We start from the raw sequence: 20,247 nt of genomic DNA on the forward strand, positions 1-20,247 counted from the left end.
ACTGATTTTATTGATTAAACTTGATGAAAAAATGTCCGATCATGTATGAACTTACTCAATAAAGAACCTGAAACATCATTTGATAATTCCTCAAATATTATCTCTTACTAATATGCATACTTTTTTTTATCAAATTTAATCAAGAAAATCAGTTGGTGATTCATGTCAGATCTTATCAAAACAATTAACATACCAAAGCATACAATAAATATAAAAAAATTAAAGATTTCCATGATCTATAATATTTTGTTGCCATGCTAGTTGATCTACTGTATAAAAACAATGTAACTTTAACATGCAAAGATTAAAAATCCAACAAAAAATGATAAAATCAATAATAGGATAAAATTATTAACCTGACATTTCTCATTTATATCATGTATTGAGTAGAAAGAATACATGATTTATTGTTTGATATCATATAAGAACTTACCAATACTCAACGAAGAACCTCAGACGCCATTTGATAATTCCTTAAAGATTATCCCTTTGATAATATGTATACTTTGTTTTAATCACAATTGATGGTGATTCCTGTCAGTCATAAAAAAAAAATTAGGCTAAAGTGCAACTTTGACCCCCTATCTTTCAAAAAGTTGCGATTTTGGTCCCCTAAGTTTGAAAACTACAATTTTGGTCCCCTATGTTTTAGCCACTTTGCATATTTGGTCCTTTTGGTCAATTTTGACCGGTCAACGCCCATGTGGCATGCCACATGGGTAATTATTAAATTAAAAATAAATAAAAAAATCATTTTTTAATTAAATAAATGAAAAATCTAATTAAAAACATTTAAAAAATCAGAAAAATTGAAAAAAATTCTGAAAATATTAAAAAATTCTGGAAAAATGAAAAATTAATAAAAATATAAAAAAATTCTTTAAAATTGAAAATTAATAAAAATGAAAAAATATGGAAAAAATTTAAAAATTCTAGAAAAATAAAAAAAATCTGAAAAAATACGAAAAAAATTTAAAAATTCTCGAAAAATTAATAAAAATAACAAATGATTAAAAAATAAAATAATCTAATAAAATGAAAAATAATGAAAAATTCTGAAAAAAATAAAAAAGATTAAAAAAATTTGGAAAAATGAAAAATTAATAAAAAAATTTCAAAAATTTCAAAAAAATTAAAAAGATTAATCATGTGTATTTATAAACCAAGCTTAGGTTTTTTCTGTGTATTTATTTCCAAAAAAATTTCAGTGTATTTTTGTGTATTTATAAACCGAGAATAAGGGAAAAAATATGTGTATTTATAAACCGAGCTTAGGTTTTTTGTTTATTTTTCGAAATTTCGAAATTTTTATTAGTATTTTTTTCGGGAATTTTTGTGTATTTATAAACCGGGAATTTTTGTGTATTTATACACTGAAAAAATTTAAGCTCGACATATATACTAATGAAAATTCTAATTAAAATTCTAATTAAAATTTTAATGGAAATTTCGAAATTCTAATTAAAATTAGAAACGTGCCGAAATTCTAATTAAAATTCTAATTAAAATTTTTCATTAGTATTTTTCGAAATTTCGAAATTTTCATTAGTATATATGTCGAACTTAGGTTTTTTCAGTGTATAAATACACAAAAATTCCCGGTTTATAAATACACAAAAATTCCCGGAAAAAATACTAATGAAAATTTTGAAATTTCGAAAAATACACACAAAACCTAAGCTCGGTTTATAAATACACATATTTTTTCCCTTATTCTCGGTTTATAAATACATAAAAATACACTGAAAAAACCTAAGCTCGATTTATAAATACACATGATTAATCTTTTTAATTTTTTCGAAAATTTTGAAATTTTTTAATATTTTTTTCAATTTTTTTATTAATTTTTCATTTTTCCAAAATTTTTTAATCTTTTTTGTTTTTTTCAGAATTTTTCATTATTTTTCATTTTGTTAGATTATTTTATTTTTAATCATTTTTTATTTTTATTAATTTTTCGAGAATTTTTAAATTTTTTCAGATTTTTTTATTTTTCTAGAATTTTTAAATTTTTTCCATATTTTTTCATTTTTATTAATTTTCAATTTTCCAGATTTTTTTCAATTTTTTTATTAATTTTTCATTTTTCCAGAATTTTTTAATATTTTCAGAATTTTTTTCAATTTTTTTATTAATTTTTCAATTTTCCTGATTTTTTAAATGTTTTTAATTAGATTTTTCATTTATTTAATTAAAAAATGTTTTTTTATTTATTTTTAATTTAATAATTACCCATGTGGCATGCCACATGGGCGTTGACCGGTCAAAATTGACCAAAATGACCAAATATGCAAAGGTGCTAAAACATAGGGGACCAAAATTGTAGTTTTCAAATTTAGGGGGCCAAAATCGCAACTGTTTGAAAGATAGGGGGCCAAAGTTGCACTTTAGCCAAAAAATTAATAGACCAACTCATAAAATAAATATAAGAAAACATTACAAATTTTCATGATCTATATTTTGTTGCCTCGGTAGTTGATATACTATATAAACAACGATATAAGGTTAAACATGAGAAGATAAAAAAAATACGAAAGAAATGATACAATAAATAATGGAATAAAATGAATAACCTGAGATTTCTCATGTATATCATGTATTGAGTAGAAAGAATTTATGATTTATTGTTGGATAACAAGGGGATAATTTTCTATGCTAACACAAGAAGGATAAAGAAAAGAGTGTGATCGATGGAGATTTGGGGCCACAGCGCTGTTTCTTTCTTGCATTGACAATGCCACTACAACATAACATTTAGAATTTTGCTCTCCACTCGCACCCTGCAAGCGTACCAAAAATACCCTTGCGCAAGTTAAGTCACGTAGCGTGACTTAACTAACGCACGTTGTAACCTATGCGTGAGTTAAGTCACGCATTACGCGAGTTAAGTCGCGCAAATGAGACTGATTTTTACTTCTTTTTTTTTATGCTCTCTTGAGGTCAAAACTTATTTGATACCCTCTTCGGTATATGCCAAATAGCTCATGGGGAAAATAGTGCTCAGCCCTGGGGAAAACGACATCAAGATGCCCTTTTCCCGACCGGACCGACCACTACTTTCCCCATAAGCCACTGGTATATACCTAAAGTGGTATAACCACCCGAGAAACTAATAAGAAACAAAGAAGAAGGGAGAGGGGGGGGGGGGGGGGGGGGGGGATAGTGGGATGAGAAAATGTGAAGAAAAGAGGAAGTATGTGAGGGTTTTTATAGGGGGTATTAGGTATATAGCAATTAATGAGTCAAAAAACGTGGTCAAAACAAGTGGAAAACGTGTAAAAAACAGTCAAGACCATTGACTGCCGTCCAAGAAACGTTTGTGCTTCAGTTTTTAGAACCGTCCAATTAACGCAATATATTTTTTATAATAAAGTAAAAAAAATAAATTAGAAGAATAAAGTCAATAAAATAAACTTGAATAAAATTCGAATAAATATTGCGAGAGCGTGAATTCGAATAAATATTGCGAGAGCGTGAATTCGAATAAATATTGCGAGAGCGTGAATTCAAATAAATATTGCGACAGCGTGAATTCAAATAAATATTGCGATAGCGTGAATTCGAATAAATATTGCGTATCGAATAAGTAAATTATAATAAGTACACAACATTAATTCAAATAAAAATGGCGTATTGAATAAATAAATTTGATAAGTACACAACATTAATTCTTAGACAATTTTATTTAGATATAATTTCATCTACGTTACATTACATTGTGGTATCATTACATTACATTACATAAAAGACATGTACGTCAACTATCATTACATTACATTCGGAAATGTAACTTCCAACTACAACAATTATCTTACCTCTGAATGGGGTCAATTCAAACTAGCTAAAAAGCAGGACTCCGACATTCGTCCAGAAGTGTTTTTATTCCATTCCAAATGTTAAATTCTTGTTGGTCTTGGTTTTAAATGATAGTATCTAAGAGCCAACGGAATGAGGTCCAGACCTTGACACTTCGATACCATCATTTAAACGAAGCCAACAAGAAATTAACATTTAGAATGGAATAAAAACACTCCCGGTCGAATGTCGGTGTCCTGCCATTTAACTAGTTTGAATTACCCCATCCAGAGGAAGACAATTGTTGTAGTTGGAATGTGCATTCCAACTACAACAATTGTCTTATCTCTTAAATGGGGTAAATTCAAACTTGCCAAACAACAGGACTCAAACATTTCGCTCAGCATTCATGCTTTCCTTTGAAAAGAATAAATTTTTGTTAGGCTTCATTTAGATGAATGTATTCCAGTGCCACCGAAATGAGGTCCATTCCTTGACACTTAATACCTTCATCTAAACCAGCCAAACAAAAATTTAATCTTTTCAAAGGAAAAACATGAAGGCTGAGCGAAATGCTTGAGTCCTCGCCGTTTGGCAAGTTCGAATTACCCCATTTCAGAGGTGAGACAAATGTTGTAGTTTGAATGCACCTTACCCTAACTAATGACGATCTTCTGGCGGAATCAAGCTGTTGATGATATCTTCAGTTGATCTCAGCAACGTCACCCGCATATCGATCCACTGGAACTTGGTGTGCTCCCAAAACATGCTCGTCACGTTTTCGTCGTTCTTTAACTCCACCCAAGTGAATGATACGCTCCCCTCGTCGAGCTTTGGACGTTTATACAGAATATTTTGCACCCTCCTTGTGTCTCTTGGGTTGACTCATTGGTTGAATTCATTCAGTTGATCCTTGAGATCTCTTAACGATACATCAAGGCACCGAACCTTCAACCTCTGAGGTTCTCCGCCGTTGAATGTTGCATGAACGTCGATCCACCCGGCCATTGTTTCAAATCTACACACATAGAAATTAAAAATAATCAATGAAAAACTCATTCAAACATTTAATCAAACACTTGGTGTGCATATTATACATAAACCCTAAAAATGATAACTACAACATAAACATGCAAACATCTAATTAATTAAGCAATATTACTCATTTGCATGTAACATTGTATCATATCTTGCAAAAAAAATCAAAATTTAAACAAACCCTCATTCTAAAAAAAATTCTAAAAAAATATAAACATGCAAACATCTAAACATTTTAAACAACACAAGTCATTTACATCCTAACATTGTATGATTTCCTTCCAAAAACACCAAAATTTAAACAAACTCTAAATCTAAAAAATTTCTAATTTAAGAGAAAAAATCTAACATGGAAACATAAAAGGTTAATGGTGTTTGATCATGAGAACTTACTTGTTATTGGAGTGTTGTTTGATTTGAATTTGAAGGAATTTTGGAGTTGGGTGATTTGAGATAGATTTTTGAGATTTTTTGAGATTTTAGATGAGAAATGAGGAAATGAGGTGCTCTGCCTTGTTTAAGGAAGCACGCAGCGTGAGTTAACTAACGCTGCACATGTTAACTCACATAGCGTTAGTTAACTTGCGCAGAAATTAACACTTGCGCAAGTTAACTTGCGTAAGGGTATTTTTGGTAGGCTTGCAGGATGCGAGCAAAACGTGCTGGGTGGAGAGCAAAATTCTAACATTTATATGGGGTTAGCTGAAAGAGATTTGATAATTAGGTTAAGTTTTAACATATAAAACTCTTTAATATTTGGCCTTAAAGGTGATGGTCTGTGTCCATCAAATATGTAGGTGTAAATAACAATTTTATAATCATTTTTCATTTGGTTATACATACGTTTTTATATTTAATATTTGATTAAAGCACTTCTAAGTTTTGATCATGTAGGTTCTTCGATGAACCAATTCTAGATCTTTATCAATAACATCCTTATTTGCGTGCTATGTCCCTCAAAATATCTTTCATATTTACTTTTTAAATTCTTAATATTAAATTAAAAAAGTATAAAAATTTCTTATTTTTTTTATTTCAGAATATTAATTTAAACAATTCATAACAGCTCCCGATAATTTAAACCTTTAAAAGTATTCAAGTTAAAAAAATTCTAGCAAATTTTAAACATGTTTACTTTAAATATCATTTCAAAAGGGAAATTTAGAAACAGTGAGTGGGGGTATAGGCGTGAAAAGTAGAAAGACTTTTTCACAATGGATAGTAGGTCCATTAGCTTGCTTGGGCCTAACTTCATAAAATCAAGTAACTGCATTAGTAAAAACAACGGAAAATTGCTCTTCTCCCATCAAGTTTAGCTCACTCCCAACCGAACTATCCAAAATACCCCTACGTGAGTTAAATCACGTAGGTGTATTACCAGCGTGACTTAAGTCACGTTCGGTATATCACTTGAGTCAACGTGAGTTAACTCACGTTGGATTTTGTTATAAAACAAAGAACAGCACCATAGGGATTTACAAAACTCCATTGTTGCGGTTTTGATCTCCATTATTGCGATTTTCTCCAAGCTTAAGCCGTTCAACGCCAATTACAATCCCAAAATGAAGTAAGTACTTATTATCCTATTGCATTGATTTTTTTTATTGAATTGTTATATTTTCTTTGGATAAATTGTCTCCATTATTGTCATATTTATTGCGATTTAATTGAATTGTTAGATGTTGATTAGAGTAGAAATTGTTGATTAGAGTAGAATTGATTGAATTGTGGTAGAAATTGTTAGAAATTGCTTGAAATTCTTAGATGTTTGTGTTAGCATGTAATTTCGACAGGCTCAATTAATGCAATCAACATGTGTTGACTTTTGTTCTTTCAGAAATTAAAGTCAATATCTTCAGCATGGAGATTTTGACAGGGTCTGGACTTAGCATTTGAAAGAGTTAAATAAGCCTTGGAGTTCGACAGGACTTGAGTCGAAGGAAATTGGTCGAGGCCAAATAATTGTTGTCGAAAAAGGAAGAATTCAAATTTCAAAAGCAGCGGTTTCCTTAGTGAAGACGTGGGGGACAAGCAATTTTCGATGGAAGAAGTGTTGTTCGTGGAAGTTAGCTTTTTCCGGTTATTTTCACTATGTATAAATAGTAGTTCTTCCTTTGGTCACTATTACTCCCTTCGTTTTTAAAGATAAGTGCTTATTTACTCCTTCGGTCTTTATCACACCCTAAAGCTTAAATTTAGGAACAATTTTTTTTGTCAAATGAATGCTTGTATTTAGAGACAAAGCGAGTATAAGTAAAAATATACTCAAATTTTTGTCACTATTATTAGAAAAAAAATTAACTATTTTTAAACTACTTAATGTTATTATTCCTAATATACTTTTCATTTAATTTTAAAAAATTAATGCGGGTAGTTGTGTGAATTTTTCTATTAAATATCAATTAGAACACTTTGGGAAAGTTAATTTGTGTTTCACAAGGAACCTAAAAAATTAGTAGCATAATTTTCATAATCACCATAAAATTAGTTCTCTTTCTAATAGTACTAATATATCAATGAAACCAAGACTATTCTCACATTAATGGTGATCGGTTATTGGATTCCTAATAAGATTCAAATTCTAGCCGAATGAAACTTATTTAATTTAACCTAGTTAACTTCCTAGGGAATTTCAAAGATCCAAATCCATGCAAGAAGATTATTCTGATCAAGAAACACAGAACGGACTAATCCATTCACATGGCTTATTTCCCAACATATACTTCTTGTAGATCTCTATGAAAAATGCTTTACTTCACCTCTTTGAATTTGCATATTATAATTTGCAAATTGTAAGCCATGTGAGGAAGTGCATTATTTTTTAGATTTCCATTCACATTATTCGGTGGTGGCCTATGAATTTTGTGGTATTTTGGTTTGTGGATAACATTCAAACACACATTATTTTCTTAAAATATACTCAAAGTGAAATATTATTCACTAATGAGTTGCATATTCAAAATCTACATTGTGTTATCATAAAAAAAGAGTTAATTGACTAAATTTTACACTATCGAAATCCCATGGTACAATAGCCATTATAGTGCAACCCAATTGAACTAGCTTGTACAATACTCCTTTTTTAATTATGCAAATTTGGTAAGTTTCGTCGACCCCCTCTAACCATTCCTACCTAATTGCAAAAGTAATCATGATATTAGTTTCAACCACAACTCCAATATCATATTATTACAATTTACAATTATTTGGGTTGAATGCCTCAAAAAAAAATATGGGTTGAAAAAGACTCATTCCATTCTTTATACTTCATATTGAAGATTTTAAATCATGAATGAGTTACTCTTGTGATTTTGGTCAATTAACTACCTTTTTGTATATTCAATCCATTCTTGCACATAGTAATTTTATGTTGATAAAAATAAAAATTATAAGGTGCTTATAATTCTAAATAGACTTTAAAAAATTGTCCAAAATAGACTCTTATCATTTTTAATAAAACAGTGAATTATGTACACCAGAAACGTTTTTCTATTGAGGCCAAACTTAAAAGAGTGAGAAAAACGAATATAGTATTTTACTACAAAAATGTTAAGGGTTTATCTTTGAGCTTTTGTTTTGGTCCTTATGAAATACTTATTGCCAAATGAAAAAAATAAATATATAATAGTATAATTTGATTCATATACACGGTCAATATTGATAATTGTTAGATAATTGCAAATGTTTATATTTAATTATAACTTTTTTTTAAAGTCATACATATTATTGATTGTGATAATAACAATTTAATTAATTTTGTCAAAAAAAAAGAATTTAATTAATATATTCGGTCAGTGTACAAGTATTTTACATCTGTATTCAATGATGTGTTGTCACGTTAATTAACGGATATGAAAACATGAGTTATATAAAATAATTATATAGTGTCAGAGCATACTTGGATCGCCATATGGATTTCAAACCACTTCGCCCCTTAGGACTCGTGATTGGGGGGTTGTGGATCGCCATATATATATATATATATATATATATATATATATATATATATATATATATATATATATATATATATATATATATATATATACACCAATTAGAAGATCATGAGAATTTGTAAAATACCAAGAAGTATATCTTCTAGATATTCTTCCAACAATTTTTATTCTGTTCCTAGTAATATTTCTAGGAAATCTTTTTCAGAAGCTTCCACATCTAAAACTAAAGATGAAACTGAAACTGTTGAAAACATAATTATGCTTAAGAAGCAAAATATATATATATATATATATATATATATATATATATATATATTATATATTTCAAACCACTTCGCCCTTAACAAGATTCATGTTTGGGAAGTTGTGGACTAGTATATTTGGATTTACCCAAACTAAGCAATAGGACGAGGGTGGCACGTGAGTGCCCCCCACCGTCAACCTTACAATAAGGAACATAGTGTTCGTTATCTGCTCCCATTTGTCCTTATCCGAGGACAATACACATAGCAAGACATGTAAATAAAGACGAAGCCCTGGGCGAGAAATCAAAGATAAAGGCATATATCGTCAACTCACTCCCCCGTATATGGAATTAACTTGCTGACCGCGGTAAACAACCCCTTAGGTTGTTACGACTAAAAAGGGCCAAAAACACTATAAATACCTACCTTGAGATCATTCTTAAACCATCACTTTTCCAAATTACTAGAAATTGGTGCCTCTACCTAGCATCATCGCAAGTGGAGTATATTACTCTTTACAAGTACAATATAATTAAACTCTACAATAATTGAGACAAAACTTCCAACTTCAAGATGAAGATAACTTTTAATAGTGATAATTTAAGAATGTAGCTCTCTTTTGATCTGGCATTCGAATATGCAAGTTTTTAGCATGTTCTTAAATCTAGGTCCACTATAAAATTTCTTCTTATGTAAGTTAGAAAGAAACATGTTTTTCCATCATGGTCCTTTTTTTTTTTGGTACCATCTATTATGCCCCTTTTACTCAAAAATATAATAGCAATTAATTAAACTTGCTAAAAAAAAATTGCAATTAATTATCATATGATGACAGATCAAACCGTTTGTTCCACTTGAGCTTCAGTATTTTGTTGGAGTGCAAACTGCATCATCAACAAAAGAAAAATATCTAAGAATATATAAATCTGCATAGACTTTTTTTTTTTTTTTTTTTTTTTTATGAGAAAAGGAAAATAAATATTCATATTCTTGGTACCTAGAATCAGAACCCAAATATAGAGTTGTGAGCATATAGACAAGTAACATGACTATTACACCCACTCGTGCCTAAGTAGTGAAATTTTATTTATTGAAATTTAAAATATAAGTAGTTAGAAGTTATTATAACTAAACCACCCAATAGTCACGTAATAAGGTGACCTAAATCTAGTATTATATCATTCTTGAGGTGTAATATACTATTAATCAATTGATATATAGTTAGGAAGTAACAATCAATTTTTGATTTCTAATTAAGATCATTTTTCAACTCATTTTGTCGACTATGGTGATAAATTAGAAAAATTACTAATTAATCCCATGAAAGAAACCTGTCTAGTTTATATTGGTGGAATAATTCTTAAATTTCTTAAATTAATGTTGGTATTAGTTAAAAATATATAATAGAAAATTAAATTGAGAACCACTTCATTACAAAAATCAAACTTCAACCAAATATGTTGAATGTACTTATGTACAAATCAATTCAGCTCAACTAATCACTATTGATAACGAAATGATTAAAGCAAATAGATTTTAAGAATATTGGTGCATTCAATAAACAATTGGGTTTAATTCTTGTGGTAAAATAAACAAATATATGAGACTTTTTTTAATAATGTTATAAGCAAAATGGGATCATGCGCTAAACATGAGGTTAGTATGATGGTGTCATAATGTTTTAAAATTTTAGTTGCGATACTTACATGTCAACTATATGCTTAGCTTGTACATACATTTTTAAATTTAAGTTCATATTTGATCATACATATACACTAAGTCTATGCATGTATGTAGATGCTAGAGTTTGGGTGAATTCATTTTGTATATTTTAGAAACATTAATATTATGTATGGAAAGTCATGAAATTTTTATTTTCATTTAACATATATTTTGTGAAGGGAGTGAACAAGTGAAATGGGCTCAATATTCATGTACAATATACATACCAACCCCATTGTTTCTCAATTTTTTTAGTTAGTGTATTTTAATGACATTAGATTTTCTAAATACTAACAGTAAAATTATTAAATCCCATGCAGTCAATCTATTCTAAAGGTTAAGTATTTATTTTTGCTTGTTTTTGAACAAGTTTTTTCTTAGAATAGTAGAATATTATATATGCTACGTAATTGATTAGAATTTCTTTATAAGAATGCAACAACCCACTAAGTTGACTAGAAAATGCGACATGGTGGAAGCTTGAGGTGTCATGATTCATGATTATTATTTTTTACCCAATGTGTGATGATAAATTATGTTTGGGTAAGCGAAAAAATATATATGTTTTCCTTTGTTCATTTTATTTTTATTTTTACAACATATACTCTTTTTGTTAAGCAAAATTCTAAACATATATTTTACTCCCTTCGTCGTAAATTACAAGGTGCTTTGAGGAAAAAGATTATCTTAAACTATAAATCATTTTACGATATCAATGAAACATTTATTTTATTTTTTCTAGTATACTTTTAACAAATTATTACATTCTATTCATTCAATTCTTTAATTTATTATTTTTTTAATTTCTCTTTCTTATATCACTAATTAAGAGTAATTTTGTAGATAACTCACAATTTCTCTTTTTCAAAAAAAATTAATAATATTTTTTAATATGTGTGAAATGATCAAAACAACTTATAATTTAGAATGGACGAAGTATTATTTTTTTCATTCATAATTTATTTTTTCTTCATTAATACAATATTGTAAGTATCTGGAGCTCGATGTGTGCTCTCGAGGGCTGGAGGCCAAGCTACGCCACGATTAATACTAGTATATGTGTAATATATATAGGGTTAGATATGAGCCTTTTCTTATTAAAATTCTTTTTTTTTCCCCTCAGAAGTTGTTGGAGAGTCCATGAGTAACAAAAACCAATGTACCATGATTACAAGAAAGGAAGACACCACATCTCCAATTCATTTTATTCGTATTGCACTAATTTCATGTATTTTTCAATTGAATTTGTGTATGAGTTAAAGTTCTTATTTGGTCTTTTCTACTGCACAATGAATTACTAATGGCCAAAATTAGAGAGAGATATGCATATTGGTTCAATTATGGGTAATTGGGATAATTGGATTGAGGGAATAGTAGAAGAGAAGAAGAGGAAGAGTGTACAAGGTAGGAAGAAGAGTAAGAGAGTTAATGAAATAAGATGTACCACAAACACCTCTAAATTTTGGGGCTCATCAGAGTTAAAACAATAGTTAAATTCATCTCATTGTAAGATATGGATTCAACTTCTATAAATATTTTAGTGCATTATACTTACATAGAATTAAATTTAAAATACACTTATAAAATTATGATGATGTGACAAACACATAAATTAATGTCATGAACATCCACCTCATTGGATGAAATATTATTAAACTCATAAACAAGCCTTAGGATCAATTTCCTAACAAACACACCACATTAACACCCACCCCATCCATCAAAACCTTTTTTTTTGGATGGTCAATAATTCATGAACAATGCTAAATCCCACTTCAAAAATAAAACTAAGTGAACCAAACTCAGATTTTTTTTTTTTTTAAGGTGAACACAATGGTACCGATATAATTTGGTTTGGTACGAGTCTATGAAGTCCGGATACTCCAAAATGGAGACGTACCTGTATCAGATATGTATCAGATATCGATACTCAGTGGATACTTTCAGATACGTAACCACGAAATATCGGAATTAATTATTTTAATTTAAGTTATATAATTTATCAGATACTTGACAGATACACACAAATATTTATAAGATATTTTTAAAAATTAAAGTATTATCTAATAATTTAAAATAAAAACTTATATTTAAGATTCTCTTTTTGTTTTTTCAAATTGAGTTTAACAACTCTTTTTATATAAAGACACAAATACACACCAAACACATAAGAATCTCTCTATGGTTCTTCTTCTTCTTCTTCTCAAGAACTTCAACAGAAAGAAGAAAAAACAGAGTCTCTCTCTCACATTCTCTGAAACTCAATGGCAAAATCCAAGAACAATGCAAAGAAGTTATCATACATATCAGTTCCATCACAAATCATAAACTCCATTTCATCTTCTTCTCTTCAATCTCTCATTGATTCTCCAAAGAAGTCTTCAAGAACAACCATCTTCACGAGAAAATCAACACTATGGTTTCTTGCTCTGTTTCTTGTTGGTTTCTTTGGTATGTTCAAGTTTGGTTTCAACCCTGACACCCCATTTCCTCAAAAACCATGCTCAATGATTCATCAAGAGTTCTCAATATCAAATCATCATTCATTTTCCAAACTTGGTCTTAGTAGTGTTCTCTTGCAGAAAGAGAGAAAAACATCTTTGAAAAATGACCATAATGACGAGTTTTTGCAAGAACAAGAACAAGAACAAGAACAAGAAAGAGGACAGTTTTTGGTTTCTCATGTGCAATTTCAAGCAAAAGGGTCTAGTGGATTTGAGAAGAAGAGTGAGTTTTGGAAGAAACCAAATGGTTTGGGATATAAACCTTGTTTGAGTTTTAGTAATGATTATAGGAGAGAAAGTGAAGGGGTTTTGAAGGATAGAAGAAAGTATCTTATGGTTGTTGTTTCTGGTGGGATGAATCAACAGAGGAATCAGATTGTTGATGCTGTTGTTATTGCTAGGATTCTTGGTGCTGCTTTGGTTGTTCCTGTTTTGCAAGTCAATGTTATTTGGGGTGATGAAAGGTATAGATTAAATAAATTAAATATCGTCCTTTTTCGTAGTTTACGATGATTTTCGTTTTCTATGTTGAATTTTATTTAGCACTGACGCTTCACATTGAAGGCGTGTTTGGTGTCTGACATGTTTCGGTATTGAACACTGACACATGTGATTACATTCAATTTATTACCGATGTCATTGTCGTTTTGGTTGCAGTGAATTTGGTGACATATTTGATTTAGAACACTTCAAAAGAGTCCTTGCAAATGATGTGAGAGTGGTTTCAGCATTGCCATCAACACACATAATGACAAGGCCAGTAGAAGGAAGGCCTCCACTTCATGCCACTCCGAGTTGGATCCGTGCAAGATATCTCAGAAGAGTAAGAATAGTTCACTGCTTTTTGGTTTGTTTACTTGTTCCTGTGTGAATAATTTTGTGTCCTACAGTGTACATTTGTTGAATAATTTCATAGATGTCATTTTCAGACAAGGTCATCGGACACAATACCGACATTGACACGTCCACATTAGCAATAATTTGTGAAAATCGAATAGTTGATTGTAACAGTATGTTTCGGTGTTTTGTTAGCGTCATACACCAAACGCGTCTTCAATCTGAAGTGTTCGTTACATAGGTTAAGTATGAAACCGAAATTAATATAATCAGAGGCTACCCTTGTACCTACAAATTTGTTGCCTGCAATTGTTGAGTAGAAAAAATACCATAAGCTTTTGCATATTATTCATCTTGAATGGAAAAAGTAAGGTGTATTGATGCTGTTGAACAAGACCCCTTTTACTCATTATATATGATATGATCCTTGTTGTACTATGCAGTTCAATAGAGAAGGTGTTTTGCTTTTACGTGGCTTGGATTCAAGGCTTTCAAAGGATCTTCCTTCCGATCTTCAGAAGCTTCGTTGCAAGGTATAGCAAAGTTTCTTCTTTTCTTGAATGGTTTTAGAAAATAAAAAGAACAATGCTATTTGTCAGAACACGAGGAAGTGTATTTTGATTGATGATTGCGTTCGAGAAAATAAGTTAGCTCTTAACATACCACAAGGAAAATCCAAGAAAACAACTGAAAAGACCCTTTAGAAATTTGATTATATGACAAGTAATTGCAGACTTTGAAAGTTGTCATCTAAATTTTCAGGTTGCTTTTAATGCATTAAGATTTGCTGAGCCAATTGAGGAACTCGGTAACAAGATCGCAGAGAGAATGAAAAGCAAAGGACCTTACCTTGCTCTTCATTTAAGAATGGAAAAAGATGTTTGGGTGAGGACAGGTTGTCTCCCTGGTCTAACTCCTGAGTATGATGAGGTTATTAACAATGAGAGAATACAAAGACCAGAACTCTTGACTGGGAGATCAAACATGACTTACCATCAAAGAAAAATGGCTGGACTTTGTCCTTTGAATGTTATCGAAGTTATGAGGTAATTCTTCTATCTATCGATCGATCTATCTATTTATTATTACTAAAGAGAATGATTTAGTAGCCCTTTTACAATAGGTCACTTATGTAGCACCGACGTGGGTGGTCATCATGAGTTGATGTCAAACACGGACACAATATTGACACTCGCGATTACATACAACACTTATATTTTCTCAAATTATTATCGGTGTATGTGTGTCGTAATCCGTGTCATGTCATGTGTCCGTGTTTGTGCTTCATGTCCAAGTCTGCTATTAGAATATAGTTATTATGTTTTATATGGATTATCAAAATTGAGTGTAAAAAACAAGATTTCACGATAGATGTTTTTGGTTTTATATTTAGGTTACTGAAAGCTCTAGGAGCTCCAAAAGATGCAAAAATTTATTGGGCTGGAGGGAAACCATTGGGTGGAAAAGAAGCCTTACTTCCATTAATTCAAGAGTTTCCCAATTTTTACAATAAGGAAGATCTTGCCTTGCCAGGAGAATTACAACCATTTGTAAGGAAAGCTTCTCTAATGGCTGCCATAGATTACATAGTCTCTGAGAAGAGTGATGTTTTTATGCCATCTCATGGAGGAAATATGGGCCGTGCGATTCAGGTATGATTGTCAAGTTCGACAAGGGCACACATCAGTGTCCAACTCGTGTTAGTATCTGACACATGTGATTACATTCAGTCACTACATTTTCATAAATTATTACTGGTTTCTACGTGACAGTGTCAATGTCGTGTCTGATGTTTGTGTCTTGTCGGTGCTTCAGGGTCACAGGGCATTTACTGGACACAAGAAATATATAACTCCAAACAAGAGACACATGCTTCCTTATTTTCTAAATTCTTCACTCTCTGAAGAAGAGTTCAACAGGATTATCAAGGAACTACACCAAGACTCATTAGGGCAGCCAGAGCTCAGGACTAACAAAAATGGGAGAGATGTTACCAAGTATCCTGTCCCTGAGTGCATGTGCAATGACTCACATGCTCAATCCTGATTTGCACATTCACACAAGATTCTGGTATATGAAAGTTACCCTACCACTTTGGATGGTTGTTGCATTTTTTTGATCCCTTTGAAAGCCCTTCAAGCTCCTTTCAAGGGGGAAACTATGAGAGTTCATAGCACCTATGTAGCATCGACACTTCTAACTGAAGACATTTTTGGTGTCCGAGACCGACATGACACCGGTGCATTTTATTTCATCTAATCACCTTTATATTGGTGCCTACGTATCAGTGTCGTGTCTAGTGTCCGAGACCGGCATCGACACTTCTAATTGTTATTGGTGTCTACCTGTCACTGTCGTGTGTCTGGTGTCTGTATCTGTGTCAATGCTTCATAGTAGCACCATTCTTTTACACATACATCCCTGCAGGTGTACTCCCATCAATACTTAGTTAGGTTGATAGTTATATTGAAATGTAGTTTATACAACAGATCATTGTTTTTTTATTCTTTATACAAAGTGAATGTATAGGATACATGTTCTTTTTTTCTTTGTAATTCTTGTTACTTCATTATTATGAATACTTGTGGATATTTGTATAATTAAAATATTTTTATTATAGCCATTTGGTATTGAAGATCACCAATATTGTAAAAGTTCTGATGGTGGTTACAGAAAGGTTGAAATATGCCACTACAAGAAACATTACATTTTGCCAGGGGCAAAATCCCTGGCAAAAGGACAGAATCCCTGGCAAACTGGACGTTTGTGAGGGAATTTCCCAGGGGCACAAGCACTCGCAAAAGCGCTCGTCGCTAACCCTTTGCCAGGGGTTACACCCCTGGGAAAAAAACGAGGGGCTCAACCCCTGGTATATGGCCTGGCTTTTTCCCTGTCATAACCCCTGGCAAATTCCCTCACTTTTTTCTGCAACTAACTGACGCATTGACTGACGCACTGACTGACTGATGGTAGGTCAAATCAAATCAGCAAAAAACCAGGGATTTGTGAGGGGTTTAACCCCTGGCAAAGTGTATATTATTTTAAAAAAAAATGTTTTATTTATAAAAACGAATATTTTATCAATTCATTAAATATTATAAAAATAATTTTAATTAATAAATTGTATTTAAATTAATTAAAAAATCGATTTTTTTTCAAATTTATTTTTGAAATACAATTAAATGTTTCAAAAATCATTTTAATTTATAAAATACATTTTAAACAAAATTTAAAATTAATTTTATAATACAATTAAATGCTTATAAATAAAACAATATCACACTTAATAATATTAAGTCTAATTAATAGGCATGAAAAACGATAAAATAAAATTTTACGCACAAAAAATAAAATAAAATTTTACGTACAATGATTAGTTTTTAATTAATAATTAAGTATTTTTATTTTCCTTGGCTTTGATTAGTATTTAATTTATAAACTGGTTTTAAAACAGTACCGAAATTAATTTTTTGTCTTAACAGTACCGAAATGTTCTTAGAAAAATAAACAGGTTCTATTTTTCTTAAGAAAAAGTTGCTATTTTTCTTTAAAAAAATTACAGTTTATTATTAAACATCAAAACATATATAATTTCTACAAATAATTTAATCTAACAATATATTTCCAAAAAACAATAACATATACATATTTCCTTAAAAAAATAACATATACATATTATACCAATACATGCATTTAAAATTCAAAATCATAAATAAAAATTACAGAGATAATAATATGATATTTTTCTCTAATTGCAATATTTTTCACTAACATAAACTAATTTATTACCTAAAATCCAAAATATATTTGCAGGAAAAAAAAACAGATCTACCAGGCAAAAAATTATAACATCATATACATAAAAAATAAACAATATCATATATTTAATAACAATAACAAATCCAAAAAAATCATCTACAACAACCAGCATGTATAACAACATTATTTTGAAGTAAGAAACTACTAACTTGTTGGGACTTGACAAATAACAGATCCAGAGAACAAGCTGCTTATAGCAAGGATCTACACAGGAGGTGGTATAACTTTGACACTGATACAAATGAAATTAAAAATATTAGTGGAGTAGTAACAAAATATAGAAACATGAAAATATAAGTTAAAAGAGTTTTACCAAATTTAAGAGGTTTAGTGTTGCTGGAGAAGAGTAGTTTATATGAGATAATGAGATGAAATTTTTTCTAAGTGTTAACTGCAAATGAGCACCGGTGCATGCTTATATAGGGCAAAAAAAAAGCCAAGGGTAATACGACGGAGTGCCCCTCGCATTTTGCAGTTTGCATAGCTTTTTCAGTTTTCTGCAAGCACCGGTCAACTCATCTGCAAAAAGCAGATATTCCATCCCATCCCAGGGCCTGGCCGTCGCATTTTCCCTGGCATATTGCATGCACTAGTCAAATCATCTGCATTTTGCAGAGATTCTTGTCTCCCAATTTGAATTCAATGTGGCGCCAAAAAAAAAACCAGGGGTAGGCTGCATAAAGTGAGGGATTTGGCCCTGGTTTTCTTCATAGGGTCCCACGTCTTTTCCCAGCAGTTCTCCTTGGCATTTTCCCTGGCAAATTTGCCAGGGGTTTCAAACCCTTGTCAAAATCCCTGGCAAAATGTAATGTTTCTTGTAGTGTGCTGCATTTTATGATAAAGTTGGTTTAAGTGAGTAAATCAGAAATAGAAAGTTACTTTATTAGCACAATAAAACAAAGAAAAAATTAAAAAGTTACCTTGTATACCCTTCAATTTCCAAAGCCTAACATTATTGTAAGTTTGGCATCATGTGTTTGTTATGGCATTATTCTGGTTAAAGTTTAATGTTCACTTTAGGACATGGTACTATTTGGCTATGACCAAAAATAAACATTGTCTAACCTCTTATATGAAAAACATCCAATTACATAATACAATTGGTGTGTGTCAGTGGTTAAAAGGAAGCTAGCAACTATCTAGTAATGTATTCTCTCATCATATATTTTCATATAGCTATGGATTACTACTTTTGTTTTTTGATATAAATTAAATTTGGAATAAGGGTCATGCAAGCTCATTGAGAACTATCAACCTAAAGTAAGTTTATATATAGCATGATGGGTCCTTTTAGTTTGGACCAGTGTATGTTTTGGTCCAACTTACACCAGTTAAATGACCTACTATTGTAGGTTTCCTTCCAGTCAAAGCATACTATACACCTTATTATCCAAAAGCACACTAGCAATCCCGTTTTTTAATTTAATTTTAAAAGTTATTATTTTTTAATTTTATTTTTTTCCCTCAAAAAAAAAAAGTTATTATTTTTTGTTTAGATCCAACAAACCCCAACGCTTCGAATTGAATTTTTCATTAGAACTTAGAGACAACTTTTTTCAGATCTATTAACTTACAACCAATTTCAGATGTAAAATGAGGTGATGAATGCAAAACCCAATTTTGCAACTAAACAAGGAAACTATGGGTTTTGATTAATTCACTGTTATCTTTCAAAACCCCCAATCTTCACATCTGATTTGTGTTCTGCGAATGGTTTGCTGTATTTCCTATTTGGCAATAATGAACAACAAATTCACAGTTTGTCTTAATTTGAACTTTTCCCCAATTAATCCCAAGTAAGCTGTAAAATTGATTTTCCATAATATACTCAAAGATATTCCACAATCAAGGAACGCTGGGTAGTAATTAAATCATTAAATGCTAGATTCAGAAACAGACCACTCAAAATTAGTTGTTGTGTATACAGTATATAACGCTGGTAGTAATTAAGCGCGGCACCGATCTAGATAATTCCTTCACCTTCAGGGTTTTACCGAACAAGGCACTTTAAGCACTAAACACTTCTAATTCTTGAATACCACTTTGTGGTGTTGGTAAAAATTGTTTTTTAAAGAATCAGTTTTTTTAATGGTAATGTTTTAATGAACAAGTTTTTTAATGGTAAAAATTGATAAAAATTGGTTTTTAAAGAATAAATTTTTCAATGATAAAAATTGGTAAATTTTTTTATTTTAAAGTTAAGTTTTTTAATGGTAAAAATAGTTTTTTAAAGAATAAGTTATTCAAAATGACAAAGATCCATGTCATAAACCTATTTTTACAAAATGACAAAAATGTTACAATGTAGTCAATCTTACACAAGACTTACTT

At 30.5% G+C, this 20,247-nt stretch overlaps 1 protein-coding gene and 1 long non-coding RNA gene across 2 annotated transcripts; one reads left to right on the forward strand and one right to left on the reverse strand.

Annotated features, from left to right (window-relative positions):
- The first annotated feature begins 12,925 nt into the window (after positions 1–12,925).
- Positions 12,926–16,751, forward strand: LOC146936325 (O-fucosyltransferase 20-like). The gene is made up of 6 exons (XM_085751247.1): positions 12,926–13,724; positions 13,918–14,083; positions 14,541–14,630; positions 14,860–15,143; positions 15,491–15,749; positions 15,913–16,751. Exons 1-6 carry the CDS (start codon positions 13,021–13,023, stop codon positions 16,141–16,143), a joined length of 1,734 nt encoding a protein of 577 aa, XP_085607373.1. The 5' UTR covers positions 12,926–13,020; the 3' UTR covers positions 16,144–16,751.
- A 1,208-nt stretch (positions 16,752–17,959) lies between these two features.
- On the reverse strand, positions 17,960–18,733 carry LOC146936326 (uncharacterized). Its single transcript, XR_015030551.1, has 2 exons — positions 18,230–18,733; positions 17,960–18,148 (listed from the first exon to the last, which is right to left on the reverse strand). It is a non-coding gene; the product is annotated as an uncharacterized LOC146936326 (long non-coding RNA).
- Between the last annotated feature and the right edge of the window lie 1,514 nt (positions 18,734–20,247).

This window comes from Medicago sativa, chromosome 3 (assembly GCF_051527215.1).
Source record: "Medicago sativa cultivar Bolivia chromosome 3, Bolivia_mono, whole genome shotgun sequence".
In the NCBI taxonomy this organism is placed as follows: domain Eukaryota; kingdom Viridiplantae; phylum Streptophyta; class Magnoliopsida; order Fabales; family Fabaceae; genus Medicago; species Medicago sativa.

Coding starts and splice junctions, on each gene's coding strand:
- LOC146936325 (XM_085751247.1), top strand. CDS start 13,021: ATGGCAAAATCCAAGAACAATGCAAAGAAGTTATCATACATATCAGTT. Junction 14,084..14,540: donor GTGCAAGATATCTCAGAAGA/GTAAGAATAGTT, acceptor TGTACTATGCAG/TTCAATAGAGAAGGTGTTTT. Junction 15,750..15,912: donor ATATGGGCCGTGCGATTCAG/GTATGATTGTCA, acceptor TCGGTGCTTCAG/GGTCACAGGGCATTTACTGG.